Here is a 15,226-nt window from a genome sequence, read left to right on the forward strand (position 1 = left end):
ATCCACCATATATTCTCCGCCATTCTGTGTCTGTCCAGGACCAGGGCAGCATAGAGCAGAGCTACTGACTCTGAGACCAGGAGAATGTGGAGCACTACTGACTTAGTGACTCTCTAGAACCAGGGCAGCGTAGAGCAGTGCTATTGCCTCTCTAGGACCAAGAAAACGTAGGGCATCGTACTGCATCTTTGACTCTCTAGAACCAGGGCAGCGTAGGGCAGTGCTATTGCCTCTCTAGGACCAAGAGAGCGTAGGGCAGCCTACTGCATCTGTGACTCTCTAGAACCAGGGCAGCGTAGTGCAGTGCTATTGCCTCTCTAGTACGAAGAGAGCGTTGAGCAGCCTACTAGCCTCTGTGACTCTCTAGGACCAGGGCAAAGTAAAGCAGTGCTATTGCCTCTCTAGGACCAAGAAAACGTAGGGCATCGTACTGCATCTTTGACTCTCTAGAACCAGGGCAGCGTAGGGCAGTGCTATTGCCTCTCTAGTACCAAGAGAGCATAGAGCAGCCTACTGCATCCTCTCTTGTTAGATGTTACTTGTATGGATGAATGGACTTTAACAAGACAAATTTTTCTTTACCAAAAAACAGGATAGAGATTGAGTACAAGAATTTAATTACACTGTGGCTTTACGCTCCATACTGAAGGATTGGTCAGTGGTCTGCCTATTTATAACTACCAGTCCTCCTGGTTTAGTGTCACTACTCAGATTTGTGGAATGTCCAGCTGTCCGATTTTAAATGCAGTGACAGGAAGGTTTTCGTGCACTTCTTTATCAAGAAAGCAACTTCAATGCAGATCTGAAAGGCAGCTCAGATTTTACCTGTAAGTAACATTTATGCCGAATAAACACATACATGGAAAATGGTTAAATAATTTTCTGAAAAAACATTGGCTATTAAAATGAACTATTTTTAGCCATAAGTTTCTCAGGTCATAAAACTACCAAAACAAAACAAAATTAAATAAATGCTACTAAGAGTTATTACAGACATAACTTACGTGGAGTCATATAATAATTTTTAATGTCTGTGGCATAATTATTAAAGTGGCAAAAGTTTATATATACTTAAATGAGATGTCTTTTTCAAATAATCCACGTCTTTTCGCCTGTGTTTTCCTCAGATGCATGGCTATGTTATGTTATTGAATGGTTATTCATTTAAAAATGCTCCCTTTTTGTATACAATAAATAAGAAATAAGAGGATTTCATACCATTTTCTTCTTTTGGATGTTTCATATATAAGTCCTGATTAGATTCTTTAAGTAAAATCAAAGGACTGTAACTAGAACCTTAACCACCCGTTGTGTAAAGCAGACACATCGATGTAACAGCTATTTTTCTGGCTTAAGGAAGTATGTTTAAAAATAAGATCTTCTAAAGCACAATGTCAAAGCACCTACTAGGTCTCAGTTTTGCATGTGGACAGACGCTGCTTGTAACAAAGACCAGGTTTCCTTTTGGGAGACACCCTGCTTCTGCCACAGTACACGTGTTTCCTGCATGAACACTGCTGCATTCGCCTGTCTGCTCCGCTCTTCATGCACTCAGCTATCCAGTGCTGCATTTACTATGCAGTGGCAGACATGTTGCCAGCTCAGTGATCGTCGACCTGAAACTGAATCTGATCTTTTCATTCTTTCCTATTTCCAGATGAGATCGACATGGCTTCCGATCGCCCCTCTAAACCTAGCCCGTCCCCCTCTGACCCCCCTTCAGTCTCTCTGCCATCTGTAGTCTCCCCGTCAGGCTTCAAGGATCCACCCCCCACCCCTGCTAAATCTAGTTTGTTGTGGGGTTGCTCCAGAGGCATCAAGGCTCTGGCCAAGCAGCTGACACAGGAGAAGGTGATTGTAACTGACATGTCTGAAGACACGTCCTCTGTGCCCTCTAGTGGCAGCTCTCTGCAAAACACGAGTAAGTGAAAACCTTTAAGGGTGTGAACAGATCCGATTGCAATTCATCCCTACACACGGAGCTGTAGAGTTTGCTAAACCCTGGTTCCACATCACACAGATCGTATTACAAAACGTTGGCCTATACACCATTTTCTAGCCCCACCGTGAGCCAATCAGTTCTGTGGATATGAATGTTCTTCAGTCTTTCGCTCTCCAGGCACAGAGCTCGAGGCAGAGCTTGACTATGAAGAGCTGCAGAAGAAGGCCAAGGCTGGGGATGCGCAGGCGCAGATTTGTGTAAGCCCCGCCCTAAACCCTGAACCTAACCCTCAAGCATTTTCCAGTCTTCAGCGCAGTCACCGCGTCCACAGAGTTCTCACTCATTGCTGAGGTGTGGAAAACAACCCAAAATCCCTCAGTCAAGCTGCAAACTCCTTTCTGTTTCACACCGTGAAAGGTTACAGATGGTTCAGTTTCTATATAACCTGTATTTGTCTTTGCAGACGTGCACTTGCAGAATCACCTGGGATTTTTGTAGCTCATGTTGCTTCCTGATGACAGAATGACACACGTCTCATGTGTGAATGTTTCTGTTCCATTAGCTGGGAAGATACTACCTAAAGCTGGCAGAAGGGGAGGACAGCACAAGGAACAATGAGAGGGCGGTGGGCTGGCTGGTCCAGGCTGCCAAACAGGGCCGCAGAGATGCCACCAAGATTTTGCAGAGCTGCTTGGCCCAGAGGAAAGGTAGCTGCAGGAGGGGCTTTGAACAGGATAGTTAATCTGTGAGCATTTGATCAACAATAAGAGAAAGTTTTATTTGCACTGGCTGTTAGTGGATTGCCAGGAATTAATAGTTTATCACCAGCTTCCATATACAATTGGAGCCAATATTCTTCTGTCTTTATCTTTGACATGAGAGATACAGCTCTGGAAAAAATTAAGAGACCGCATTAAGTTTAATTTTCATTAATTTCTCGGTTTATGGGTATGCACGTCTGTGTAAAATATGCAGTCTGGATCTTCCCCATTTCTCATTAATGAAGGGCTTCTTCCTTGCCTTATGGGACTTCAGTCCTGCTTCTAGGAGCCTGTTATGAACTGTCCTAGCAGTGCACTTCACACCACTTAATTTTTCCCCATTCATTTTGAAGGCCACTTGAGGTCAGCCTTCAGTTCATGAGACGCTTCTGGATAAATTGATGGTCATCTTTGGCATTAGAAAGTCGCTTCTGTCCTGGTTTTTAGTTATCGCCAGTGTCTCCTGCTTATCCTTGTTCTTCCGTACTGCTGACTTTGTCTCAGTGCAGCCTTCCTTAAAATGTTATCCTGACTCGTAATGCGGCTATCGGGTCGAAGGGTGACATTGTGTTGGCTGGTTTCAGGCATCACTGCAGAGAATGAGGCTGAGGTGAGGAAACTGTCAGCAGAGACCAGGTTCGAGCAGGGAGTGAGAAAGGCAGCTCTGCTCATGTACTGGAAGCTGAACCCTGACAAGAAGAAGGAGGTGGCCGTGTCTGAGCTGCTGGACAACGTGAGCCAAGTCAGCGCTCAGACAGGTAAAACAAGTGGACGAGCACAGGACAGGTGATGCTAAGAGTGGAGGCTAAGCCGTCGGCGAATGCTAACTTGCCATCCTGGTGTGTTCTAGGGGGGGGCGTTGCAGCTGGCTGCAGCTCCGTCCAAACACAGCGAAGGGTGCTGGAGAGCATGGTCTCCAGGAAGTGTAAGAAAACACCTTCGTATGTGCACATGCTGATAAGATTGACATTGTTACTGTATGCTTTTTGTGTGCAGTTGTGTGCTGTGGGTTAGGATTAGGGTTAGGATTAGGATTAGGGTTAGGGTTAGGATTAGAGCAAATTTTCAGAATTGAAGGAGTGTCAGAAATGCGTGGGGGGGGGGGGGGGGGATGAAGTATCATATAGGTCAGTTATTTATTTTTTTAGTTTAGCTAGTTATCCCCTGCCTTGCACCTGTAGCCTCTGGGATAGACACCCCATGACCCTGTATAGGACAAGCAGTTATTGAAGGTGTATGTATGGATGGATGTTTAGTTGTGAAACTGAAATCTTTATTACTTTAAAATGTATTTAAAGCTAATATTCATACATCACATCCTTTCGCAATGTCACTATTGCATGTGTGCATGTGCCCATCATCCCCCAATGCCTTCTGCTGCAGATTCGTATGTATGACTGTAAATAGTAAGCAGGCAACGTCTGGAATCGCTCTGTTTCCCTCAACAGCGGGTAAATATGTGGGCTTGGATGATTTTGTGGAAATCACCAAAAACTTTGCCCAAGGCATCACCCCCTCGTCCGTGGCGGAGAGCAGCGCCGAGGCTGGTGGGAAGGTGGTGGGGGAGGTCTTGCCCCTGCATAAGGAGGTGAAGCTTGAGTTTCCGATGGCAGGGGCATGTTTCGGCTGGTTGCTGGCTGCTTCTTCGCGTGATGGGTTTACGTGCCTGACGCTGAATGCCAGAAGCATTAGTGGGAACCTCAGTCTTGTTGAGAAGCTGTGTGCTGTGTGTCCTGCAATTACGACTCACACATAAGGGCAAAAACTAGTAGCATCAAACAGCGAGTTTAAATCTGCTCATGCTACCTGTTCAACCCCTCGGGCCTGCGTCGCTTAACCCTAACCCTTCAACAAATTCCCTAACCCTCCAGAAAATTCCTGCATTTTTTTGTAAAAAAAAAAAAAAAAAAAAAAAAAAAAAAAAAACAACACTGGAATGCACGAGACCCACGTGTGAAATGATGCTGTTCTGCCTTTGGGTTTATAATACTGCCTAGACTTTAGATGGCTTTGCGGAAAACATCCATGTACATCATGTCTGCAAGTTTTAAGAGCAGAAATACAGAAGAATAATATTGAATGAGAGCGGTGATTGTTTCCCGCCGATCACATATGGATCGCTGAAATCCAGTGGCGTCTCTACAACAGGTGTCAGTGTGGCCAGGGCCCACCAGATGTCGCTGTTGAGCAGTGCACGATATGATCAGTAATTCAGTCTAACAATGTGCTTTTCTTATGTTCTTAACAATGTGCTTACTAATGTTGTTGTGCATTTATTACATATGACAATTGTAACACCATCAATCCAAAATCTTTGTATATCTGTTGCATGATCAGGACTGTACCTAGCGGTTTTCTTTCGGTTCCGCCCTTCGGCTCTTGTATCAGCAAGCCAGCAGCTGATCCCTCTAGGCACATGCTCAATGCGCTTTCTATGATAAGCTGGGGGACACAATCAGGATGGCCTGTGCTGACAGCAGCCGATAAACTGTAACACTGATCGATCTGGCATACGCTACCAGTCAGACGTTTTTGCACATCGCAGATTTTTACCACTTTTCCATTTTTCCAACTTCAGATTTTTTATTCTTGTTACGCATTGGAAGGTTGAGTGAACAACTATAAATGAAAATCTAAGTCAAATAAAACAAGCTTCCTTCATAACATGGAAAGAGTATGTAACAGTGCATGTCTGACATCTTATTAACTGGTTGCATGGTGAGTCAAATTCTGAGCTGTTCTTTAACTTTAATAGCGCTAGTTAACCATTTCATCCCATGAAACAGAGCAGTATTTAATGTCCCTTGTAGAAAGAATGGCTCAAATTTTCTCTGCAGTTATACCTGCTAGAGGAGGTTACTTTGATTAATCAAAAATATAACGTTTTCTTGCTAAGGTACTCAAATGGTGAACATACTGCAAATTTATTTGTAAGCAAAGAATAATGAGTATAATTTTAGTAAATGTTGAGTAATATGGAAATGTAGAAAATCTCAGAATGTGCGAAAACTTTTGACTAGTATTGTACATCAAGACGATGTCATTGATCTTTTCAAACAAAAGCTAGCTGTTATGTTAGCCACCACTGGTAGGGTAATGGAATGACATCACTGCAAGATCAAATCTGATCCGGATCCAAGCCGAGTGCTGTTCAGAAATTGCCACAGATCCGTAAAGCGAATCTGGCCCAGTGTCTTTTTGCACAAAGAACCAATAATGGTCTGCATCTGCTGTCTGGATTTGAAGCAGATCAGGGCTATATCTGGGCCATATTTCCACAAGAGTCAAACGTTATATTCTGGTATGGATTCTAAATGGGGGTAGATTGTGTCTCTGTGCCTGTGATCAGAAGGTTATCAGTTCTAGCCCCAGCCGCAGGAGAGGGCACTTAACATTAGCTGGTCTAGTACTGTGACCCCCCCCCCCACAAGCTATGGAGAGTAAGAGGAGAAGCATTCCAATGTACCTGTAATTGGGCAAGTAAAGCTTGTTTGTTAAATGTGGCCCAGACTGATTGCTGATCAGTTCTGCTTCAGGATCTGCCCTTCAGATCCTTAGCGCATCAGCTGTGGATCTGATCAGTGACTGATCACACGTACATGGCCTGGCGAACGCGTGCCAGATCTCCAGAGTGTATACAGACCAAATTTAATCATTTAGAGAACTCGGATTCTGGCGCAGACTCTCCTGACCGAATGTCACTGGCACCCAGATTTAAGGAGATGCAGGTGAATCTGACCCCGGATCAGTTTCTATGTGCGTTTGTTTTGCATTATCGCAAAGTTGTTTTTACTGTAAGTTAAGGATCATAAAGCAATGGGATTCCCTGCTCTGAAATGTTGCTTTGGATGTGTTATAACAGTGATCATTTACTGCTTAATCAGTTTGGATTTGTAATTTGATGTGGTATAACAGGACAATAAACTAGTTCTGTGTGCTCAAATGCTGTTATTAATGATGCCACTCATATCTCTGACTCTGCTTTCACTTTCTCCTGCCTGTTACGTTAATGCAGGCTTGCGATTTAATTGGTGAGGTCCGTTTGTATTAGGATTCACTGAAAAAGTACTTTGCATGTTAGTGTTTATTGTGTCTCACTAGGTGCTCTGGGCCAGAGACGCCACTTTTGATATCTAGGTCCTAGGACCTAGACTGAAGGGCAGAGGGACTGAGAGTGTCTTTGCCTGAAGCTATACTCAGGAAGGTCTCAGTCCACCATGACTCAGAACCTTTTCAATGATTCACGAGCCCATGTCACTCGGACTCTTTCCAGCCCGCAGTGTTTAGCCTGGACCCTCTCAGAACCAGGCTCGTGTACATTCAGATCGTCACAGCTCAGTGTAAACAGGAAATTCCCCCTCCAATTTTCCTACCATAGGTGCCTAATGTTGCCATTTCAGGGAAGCCACTGTATGCAGCTTCAATTTTGCCGAATTGTCTGACCTTTGGGACCAACCGGCATTAGCTGCTTGAGTCGTAGTGGAAGCCGCATGAAGAACTTCAAACCACGTGGCTGTCCGGAGCGTAGTACATGCAGTGCTTCTATGCCCTGCAGCATAGTCCTAACAGAGTGGGTTTCAAAAGGACGACCTCAGAGGCCGGGCTGCAGTGGCATCACCCAAATCCACCTGCAGGCAGATGCTGGGGGTCAGATGGGGACTGGGCCAGCCCAGCACCATCACTGCTACATCCAGGGCGATGGACGTACAGGCCCGCTTTATGGTAACCCAGTGCGCTACTCTTATCCATCCAGTGCTGGGGAAGCCATGTGCTCTCTGTAAATTACCTATTCTCTCCTGTCTATTTCTCTCTCTCTCTCTTCTGGTACAGATCCTGAAATTCCCGCTGCACTACCTGGTTGAGATGAAAGACACCCTGGTGGACTGGGGATCACGTGCGGGGGTCCAGTGGCTCAGCACCATCATCCCCACGCAGCACGTCAACGCCCTCATCTTCTTCTTCATCCTCAGCAACCTCACCATCGATTTCTTTGCCTTCGTCATCCCGCTGCTCATCTTCTACCTGTCCTTCGTCTCTATGGTGATCTGCACTCTGCGAGTCTTCCAAAACAGCAAGGCTTGGGAGAACTTCCGCACACTTACTGCCTTACTGACACGTTTCGAGCCCGGCCTGGACGTGGAGCAGGCCGAAACCAACTTTGGTTGGAATAACATGGAGCCCTACCTCTATTTCATCCTATCTGTCTTTTTTGTAATCTTCTCTTTCCCTGTAGCTGACCATGCCTGGATCCCATGCTCTGAGCTGGCCACCGTGGCCATCTTCTTCACGGGGGCCAGCTATTTCAGCCTCGGCCCGTCGGCAGAGCTGTACACGCGCCGGGCGCTGCTCACTGAAGTGGCGTCCTCCTTGTGCGCTATGACCACGCTGCTTCCAGAGCGCATGGGCGCTCTCCGGCTTCTGGGAAAGACCTTTGTGACGGTGCCGCTCAGTGACTTTGTGGTCCTGAAGCTTAGCATACCTTGCCTCCTCTATATGTACCTATTTTACTTGTTTTTTCGAATGGCCCAGCTGAGGGGATTCCGAGGAACTTACTGCTTCCTGGTGCCCTACATGGTTTGCTTTATGTGGTGTGAGTTCTCTGTGGTGCTCCTGCAGAGCTCCACAGCTGTAGGCCTCATACGCACCTGTGTGGCCTACTTCCTGTTTCTCTTCGCTTTGCCTGCACTTACCCTGGGCCTGGTTGCCATGCTTGTGGTTCAGGCGATCAAGTGGTTTCTGGAGCTAGAGCTGACCAAGATGCTGGTAACACTAGCTGTGTGCGCGATACCGGTCACTCTGCGGCTGTGGACGCGTTTCAGTCTCTCCCTGCGGGACGTGACCAGCACGGTGACTCACAGCAGCATGGTTAAGCTCATTCTAGTGTGGATCTCAGCGGTTATACTCTTCACCTGTGCATACGTGTACAGTGCGAAGGGCATGAATGTGTACAACTCGACGCTGACGTGGCAGCAGTACAGCGCCATGTGCGGACCACGCGCTTGGCAGGAGACTGGCGCCGCTCGCATTCAGATCCTTTGCAGTCATCTGGAAGGACATCGGGTCACCTGGACTGGCCGGGTCCGGCACGTGCGCGTGGTAGAAACGGAGAACGGCGCCCAGTCGGTCATCAACCTTCTGCCCGTCTTTGTCGGTAACTGGATGCGCTGTCTGTACGGAGAGCCCTACCCCAAGTGTGATGGACAGAGCGGCACGGCCGTGGGACCGCAGCTGCCAGAGATGCAGGAACTATGCCGCCTGAAGGCCCTGGCCAAGCACGAGTGCCACGTCAAGCGCTTTGACAGTTACAAGTTTGAAGTGACGATAGCTTTGCCAGAGAAGCATCATGGGGCAGCCCAGAGAGATGACCCCAGTGAGGACATCCTTCTCCGGGCCAGTCACGAGTTCAAGCCAGCGCTGCTTAACATGGGTCTGGGGAGCATGGTGGAGTTCAGCACTGTGCTCCAGGGCCGGCTGGGCAGCAAGTTGCCCGTATTTGAGATGCGATCCATTCACTGTCTGGACTGCCAGTCGGAGCTGGTCCCTACCGGAAAGCAGTACAAAATCGAGCCCGACTGGCAGGGAACGGCCATGCAGGCCATGAAGTTTGCCTTTGACTTTTTCTTTTCTCCGTTCCTGTCTGCGCGCATAAGCAAGTAGATGCTGTGTGACTTACGTTCATGCTTTTGCATGGTTTCGCCCACTTCATTTAACAAATGCTAGTCAACGGAGGAGGAGACATGCAGTTAAACACGGATTAAAGATTTGACATGATGAAAGCCGTCATATTTCCTTCATATTTTTCCTTAAATGAAAATTCCTGACACTAGTTACAGCCAGACAGCTTAGGAATTCAGTCGTGCTCCTCTGTAAAAATTTTGACCTTAATTACACCTGCACTAGCGACCAAAATTGTGGAAACGCTTCCAATTTTTTGTGATCGCAGAACTTTATTCCAACGTTGCTTCAGTAGTAACTGTATTTAATGATGTTTGTAAACATTACCGCCAAAATTTGTGTAGTAATTCTTAAAGCGTAATTCCACATCCACGATTCTGACCACTAGTTCTCACCTATAATCTTCTCATTGGTTTCTCATCTCACTCATATCTCTGTCCCCACTAGTGACAACTGTGTGATTTTTCTGCTGAATGAATTTGCTGGAGGCTTATGGAGCTGTGCAGGACTCCTAATATTTAGAAGTTATTAACCTGTTGTTTCTGCAGTCGGCAAAAAAATGTTAAAGAGGGTGCTTTAGTTTCCCTTGAAGTTATACAAGCAATCTACTGTCGGTACGTCATAGAAGCTGGACGGTCCAAGCAAGCTTAGCGCTGTGGAAAAATAGTATTCAAAATGCTTGTGGCAACAAAAGCATTTTCTAATGTCATAGAAGAAGTGTCCCACTGAGTGGAGCAAGAATACGCAGGACATGAGTCAAGCACATTTGTAGATTTTATTTAGTTAGCTAGTGTTTCTTCAAAATGAATTTAATATCTGATACATGCCTTCAAAGATATATAATCTATAATTACATTTTTCCATAACTGGTATCACCATGGGAACACATCAGTAATTATATAGAATAGTAAACTGTCACAGTGAGTACTGTTTTGTCTTTTTTGACTACACACAGCATAAACAGTGAAGTGTAAAAGCAGTAGATATAGCCTGCACTGCAAATACCCCTCCCCCCACACACACACGCACACATTCACAGATTCAGAGAGTATGGTAAATAAGTGTCATTTACACCATTTTACATGTATGGTTGAAACAGGTGGCTTATGCTAATCTCGCATTCATTTCTAAAATGCATTTACACAATGCCAACAGGTACACCATTACTCACTAGACTTCATTGTAAGTATGATTAGCATAACCTTCTCTAATGTCAGCTTTTACATTCGGCTGCTCTCTTTGCATAGGGAGTGGGTGAGATAAAGCCTGGATTCATGCAATACAAACATTGTAAGCATTGTAAAGATTTCATAAATATATTCTTACAATCTTGTCAGAATCAGACAGTGAGGAGGGTGACACACAGCCAGACACTGCAGGGATGCTCACACGCTCAGTGCTACTGCCCCGCACACGAAACACAGACGGACACACAGCCCAGGACGGTTAAGGTCCAGTGGAAATCCTTTGACGATATGCAGATAGTTTAACTGCAGTTTCTCGCAACTGAAAGACTACACACAGAACACACGGTCAAGCAAGACCTAACCCTTCACTTTTGAACAGATTGTTTTCCTTATTGGCATCAAAGCTCAAGAGTTTGCAAGTGTGTCTTGGGTCAATGTGAGAATTCCCCCAGAAGAGACTACATTTCTACAGCAGCAAATACCCAAGGAGGGGAAGATAACCCTTAAACAAACCACAAAAGAAAGCAATCTTTGGTCAAAATGGATAAAATACAGACAGAATATCAGACAGATAATGGTCAACAGTTTTCAGAGGAAAACATTGGCAGGTCAGTTTGTAATAGTGGGAGTAAGTGTGCAAGATATTGGGATCTGGGTCATAATATGATAGAGAGGTCCAATGTTGGGTGGGTGCCTGTTAATAATGCTCTTGGGGGGCTAATAAATATATATAACAGAGGAGCAGGCACTACACATGCTGTTGGAGATGGTCTGGTCACTGGGACTTCTTCAGCTTCTCCAGGTAGACCTGCCTCCCTTGGGAGCCGCTTGACTCCTGCCCCAAGTGCGCGCTCATCTTACTCATCAGTGTCCTGCGTGTGGCAAGGGAATTAGGCAGGGTTAGAACCACCTGGGGCTACGTAAAGTAATCATGGGCCACGCACAGAACCGGGGAAACCCTACAGCATCAAAGGCAGTCCCCTGGGAAGCTGCCTTTCTGCAAAGCCAGAAGCTCTCATGGTCGGAAAAGCCGAGAGTGAAGAGCCTGTATGGATGCACATGTGAGTCTGCGATTAAGAAGCACTGCATGAGAATTAATGGGGCAAATTTGAAAGTCCCACAAAATCAGCACTGCAAATGGGGAACAGTATATGACTATGATATAAGTGGGTTAAGACACCTGTGTACCTGTGACCGGAAGGTCGCTCTTGGTCAGCAGAGTGAGTTCAGTTTAACCTTAAGCTCCCCTTAACCCCGACTGCTCCAGGGACCGACTAACCCTGCCTTCTCACTTGTACATTACTATGGTAAAAGCATCTGCTAAATTAATGTAACATATAATATATTGTGTGTTTCAGTTGAACATGATGAACATTTATTTTTAAAAAGCATATTACGAAGACTATAATTACACTAAAGGATAATTCAATGTGAACTTTTTTTATTACCAATACATGTAAAAAGGTGGAAAGCTAGAGGAGGCTGATTTAAATTATTTAAATGAAATTCCCGCTCCCAGAAAAACTGAAGTAGTACATCTTACTTTCTCTTTACTATTTAAAAGGAGTTTAAAGTTACTGTGTGTTCAGGAGCTGCTCACCATGCTGATATTGTGTGTTCAGGAGCTGCTCATCTTGCTTACACTGTGTGTTTAGATGATTCTCACCTTACTGCCCCTTTGTGTACAGATACTGCTCACCTTGCTGACACAGTGTGTTACAGTGCTGCTCATTTTGCTGATACTGTGTGTTCAGATGCTGCTCACCTTGCTGACAGTGTTACAGTGCTGCTCATTTTGCTGATACTGTGTGTTCAGATACTGCTCACCTTGCTGACAGTGTTACAGTGCTGCTCATTTTGCTGATACTGTGTGTTCAGATGCTGCTCACCTTGCTGACAGTGTGTTACGGTGCTGCTCATTTTGCTGATACTGTGTGTTCAGATGCTGCTCACCTTGCTGACAGTGTGTCACACTGCTGCTCATTTTGCTGATACTGTGTGTTCAGATGCTGCTCACCTTGCTGACAGTGTGTTACAGTGCTGCTCATTTTGCTGATACTGTGTGTTCAGATGCTGCTCACCTTGCTGACAGTGTGTTACAGTGCTGCTCATTTTGCTGATACTGTGTGTTCAGATGCTGCTCACCTTGCTGACACAGTGTGTTACAGTGCTGCTCATTTTGCTGATACTGTGTGTTCAGATGCTGCTCACCTTGCTGACAGTGTTACAGTGCTGCTCATTTTGCTGATACTGTGTGTTCAGATACTGCTCACCTTGCTGACAGTGTTACAGTGCTGCTCATTTTGCTGATACTGTGTGTTCAGATGCTGCTCACCTTGCTGACAGTGTGTTACGGTGCTGCTCATTTTGCTGATACTGTGTGTTCAGATGCTGCTCACCTTGCTGACAGTGTGTCACACTGCTGCTCATTTTGCTGATACTGTGTGTTCAGATGCTGCTCACCTTGCTGACAGTGTGTTACAGTGCTGCTCATTTTGCTGATACTGTGTGTTCAGATGCTGCTCACCTTGCTGACAGTGTGTCACACTGCTGCTCATTTTGCTGATACTGTGTGTTCAGATGCTGCTCACCTTGCTGACAGTGTGTTACGGTGCTGCTCATTTTGCTGATACTGTGTGTTCAGATGCTGCTCACCTTGCTGACAGTGTGTTACAGTGCTGCTCATTTTGCTGATACTGTGTGTTCAGATGCTGCTCACCTTGCTGACATAGTGTGTCGCAGTGCTGCTCATTTTGCTGATACTGTGTGTTCAGATGCTGCTCACCTTGCTGACAGTGTGTTACAGTGCTGCTCATTTTGCTGATACTGTGTGTTCAGATGCTGCTCACCTTGCTGACAGTGTGTTACAGTGCTGCTCATTTTGCTGATACTGTGTGTTCAGATGCTGCTCACCTTGTTGACACTGTGCTCTTGCTCAGGTTCAGCCTCCATAGCTACTTCAGTGGACAAAGGCAGAGACTCACAGAAGGTCACCTGAAAATCAGGAGGACAAGTCACTGTAGAGAATGACACTCCTGTACTCCTTTCCAGAGACGCTGAGAGAATGCTGCACCTCTGTCTGATCCCCATCACTCCTAAGAGCCCTCTTCCGCATTGTGGTGCACTGGGCTCCATCCTTGATGCAGGCTGGCTTCAGACCCTGCCCATTCTTCACTTCCTCTTCCCACTCCACTCCATCAGCTGACAGTCCTTTTTGAATAATTTTCCTGCTTACCTGGGCAAGATAAAGGACATCCTGATTTTACAGAGTTCGATGTGTCCCTGGGTAAACATGGGAGGGGCTTGCCTTTGCCTTTCACTTCTTTAACCAATCACAGTCTCCGTTGTATGACATCACCAAATTGGGCTATTTTTTTTGTCATTTTCAAACTCAAGGCTTCTAGCCATCAAGGCAGCAAGCAGACCAGGGGCAGCATGTGGCTCAGCAGGCTAAGCCTCTGTGTTGGTGATCGGAAGGTTGTTGGTTCAGGTCTTATTATTTTTGTTGCTATTGTCATTATTATCATCATCATGAAATAAAGATGCACCCTTAAATTTCTCCTTACAGCCTTTGCAGGTAGGTATATTTATATGTTTTGTATCAATGACAGTTGATACAGGTACATTAAAAATCTGTGCGCCATGCTGCTTAACAGAAAACACTGATTTTAATTAATGCAGTGATGTCATGTGATGAGGACTGTGATTGGTTAAAGAAGTGAAACGCAAGTCCCTCCCTTGTTCACCCAGAGACATATCAAACTTAAGACAATAGTTTGCAAATGTCAAAATTCAAATGATCAGTGTAATTAATCTCCCTCATCAGTGTAACCGAATGGCTCACTTACCCCTGAAGTCCTGCAATGCTCCATGGCCTGTTGCTCTGCCTCCGTCAGTGGGGACACGTCCAGCATCGCGTCCACCTAGATCAATCAAAGGTGTGTCTCAGCTTGCAGCACATGTTTGTGGAAGCATGCAGACAGGGACAAGCATCGCAAATCATGCAAAACCCTGAAACAGAAATCAGACAGTTATAACACGCACATTTGTTGAAACCCACTAGAGCAGATTAACATGCAGTACATTAAGCCATAAAATTAACACTAAAACACATAAAAGAACACTATAAAAGAACACCCTGAACATAAAAAATGATATTTTGTGCAATTACAATACCACATACCAAATGCAACCATTATTTTGGGTCAACGGAAAAGAAATCCTTAATTTTTATATTATGGTATATGTATATTTTTAACTGCCAGTCCCTAAAGGATGCAAAACAGGGGGCAAGGTCCCAGCTGTGACATCACTTTGGTGGCATAGGATTTGAACCAGTGATCCTCCGTCCAAACCCAGTCACATGGACATGGAATACAAATGAAATCAACATTGTCAATATGGGAATTAAGGTAATGATGCAGGTGCTGATTTGAATGGCGTTTAGCTCTTTCGCTATTTCCTATGGGTAACGACGCTGATGAACACGCAGCATCGTGTTTGCAAACACCGCTTAACCATTCATCTGAAACTAGCTAACAGAGTGATTTTGTACAGAACTGAAGGGGAGATAGCACTTTTTTAAATTTAAGTATATGAAGATATTTTGTTAAGGCAGCACAACCTGTAGAAATTAACATTCCCATGGAACCTTAGTGCAC

At 45.3% G+C, this 15,226-nt stretch overlaps 2 protein-coding genes across 9 annotated transcripts in view; one reads left to right on the top strand and one right to left on the bottom strand.

Moving 5' to 3' along the window:
- The first annotated feature begins 701 nt into the window (after positions 1-701).
- Positions 702-9,479, top strand: wfs1a (Wolfram syndrome 1a (wolframin)). 3 transcript variants are annotated; one of them, XM_048995718.1, is made up of 9 exons: positions 702-827; positions 1,658-1,921; positions 2,105-2,199; positions 2,505-2,649; positions 3,288-3,461; positions 3,554-3,628; positions 4,152-4,291; positions 7,288-7,425; positions 7,534-9,479. In XM_048995718.1, exons 2-9 carry the CDS (start codon positions 1,669-1,671, stop codon positions 9,358-9,360), a joined length of 2,847 nt encoding a protein of 948 aa, XP_048851675.1. In that variant the 5' UTR covers positions 702-827; positions 1,658-1,668; the 3' UTR covers positions 9,361-9,479. The 3 variants fall into 3 exon arrangements, with proteins under 3 accessions (XP_048851675.1, XP_048851676.1, XP_048851677.1); XM_048995719.1 differs by having other exon boundaries at positions 2,120-2,199; XM_048995720.1 differs by lacking the exon at positions 7,288-7,425.
- Positions 9,480-10,136: 657 nt separating this feature from the next.
- LOC125720381 (ankyrin-2-like) overlaps positions 10,137-15,226 on the bottom strand; it is a 44,674-nt gene continuing 39,584 nt past the window's right edge. For all 6 annotated transcript variants that reach the window (XM_048995717.1, XM_048995716.1, XM_048995711.1 and 3 more), the window contains 4 exons: positions 14,414-14,488; positions 13,639-13,800; positions 13,479-13,559; positions 10,137-11,437 (listed from right to left, as the gene is read on the bottom strand). In XM_048995717.1, the coding sequence (XP_048851674.1) occupies positions 11,423-11,437; positions 13,479-13,559; positions 13,639-13,800; positions 14,414-14,488 (333 nt within the window). In that variant the 3' untranslated portion in view covers positions 10,137-11,422. The remainder of the gene's footprint in view (positions 11,438-13,478; positions 13,560-13,638; positions 13,801-14,413; positions 14,489-15,226) is intronic.

Source organism: Brienomyrus brachyistius, chromosome 25 (genome assembly GCF_023856365.1).
Source record: "Brienomyrus brachyistius isolate T26 chromosome 25, BBRACH_0.4, whole genome shotgun sequence".
Lineage (NCBI taxonomy): Eukaryota > Metazoa > Chordata > Actinopteri > Osteoglossiformes > Mormyridae > Brienomyrus > Brienomyrus brachyistius.

Excerpts from the sequence above, each read along its gene's own strand:
- wfs1a (XM_048995718.1), top strand. The coding sequence starts at position 1,669 with ATGGCTTCCGATCGCCCCTCTAAACCTAGCCCGTCCCCCTCTGACCCC. Across the intron at positions 2,200-2,504 it reads ATGCGCAGGCGCAGATTTGT|CTGGGAAGATACTACCTAAA; the intron begins GTAAGCCCCGCC and ends CTGTTCCATTAG. Across the intron at positions 4,292-7,287 it reads TCTTGCCCCTGCATAAGGAG|GACGACCTCAGAGGCCGGGC; the intron begins GTGAAGCTTGAG and ends GGGTTTCAAAAG.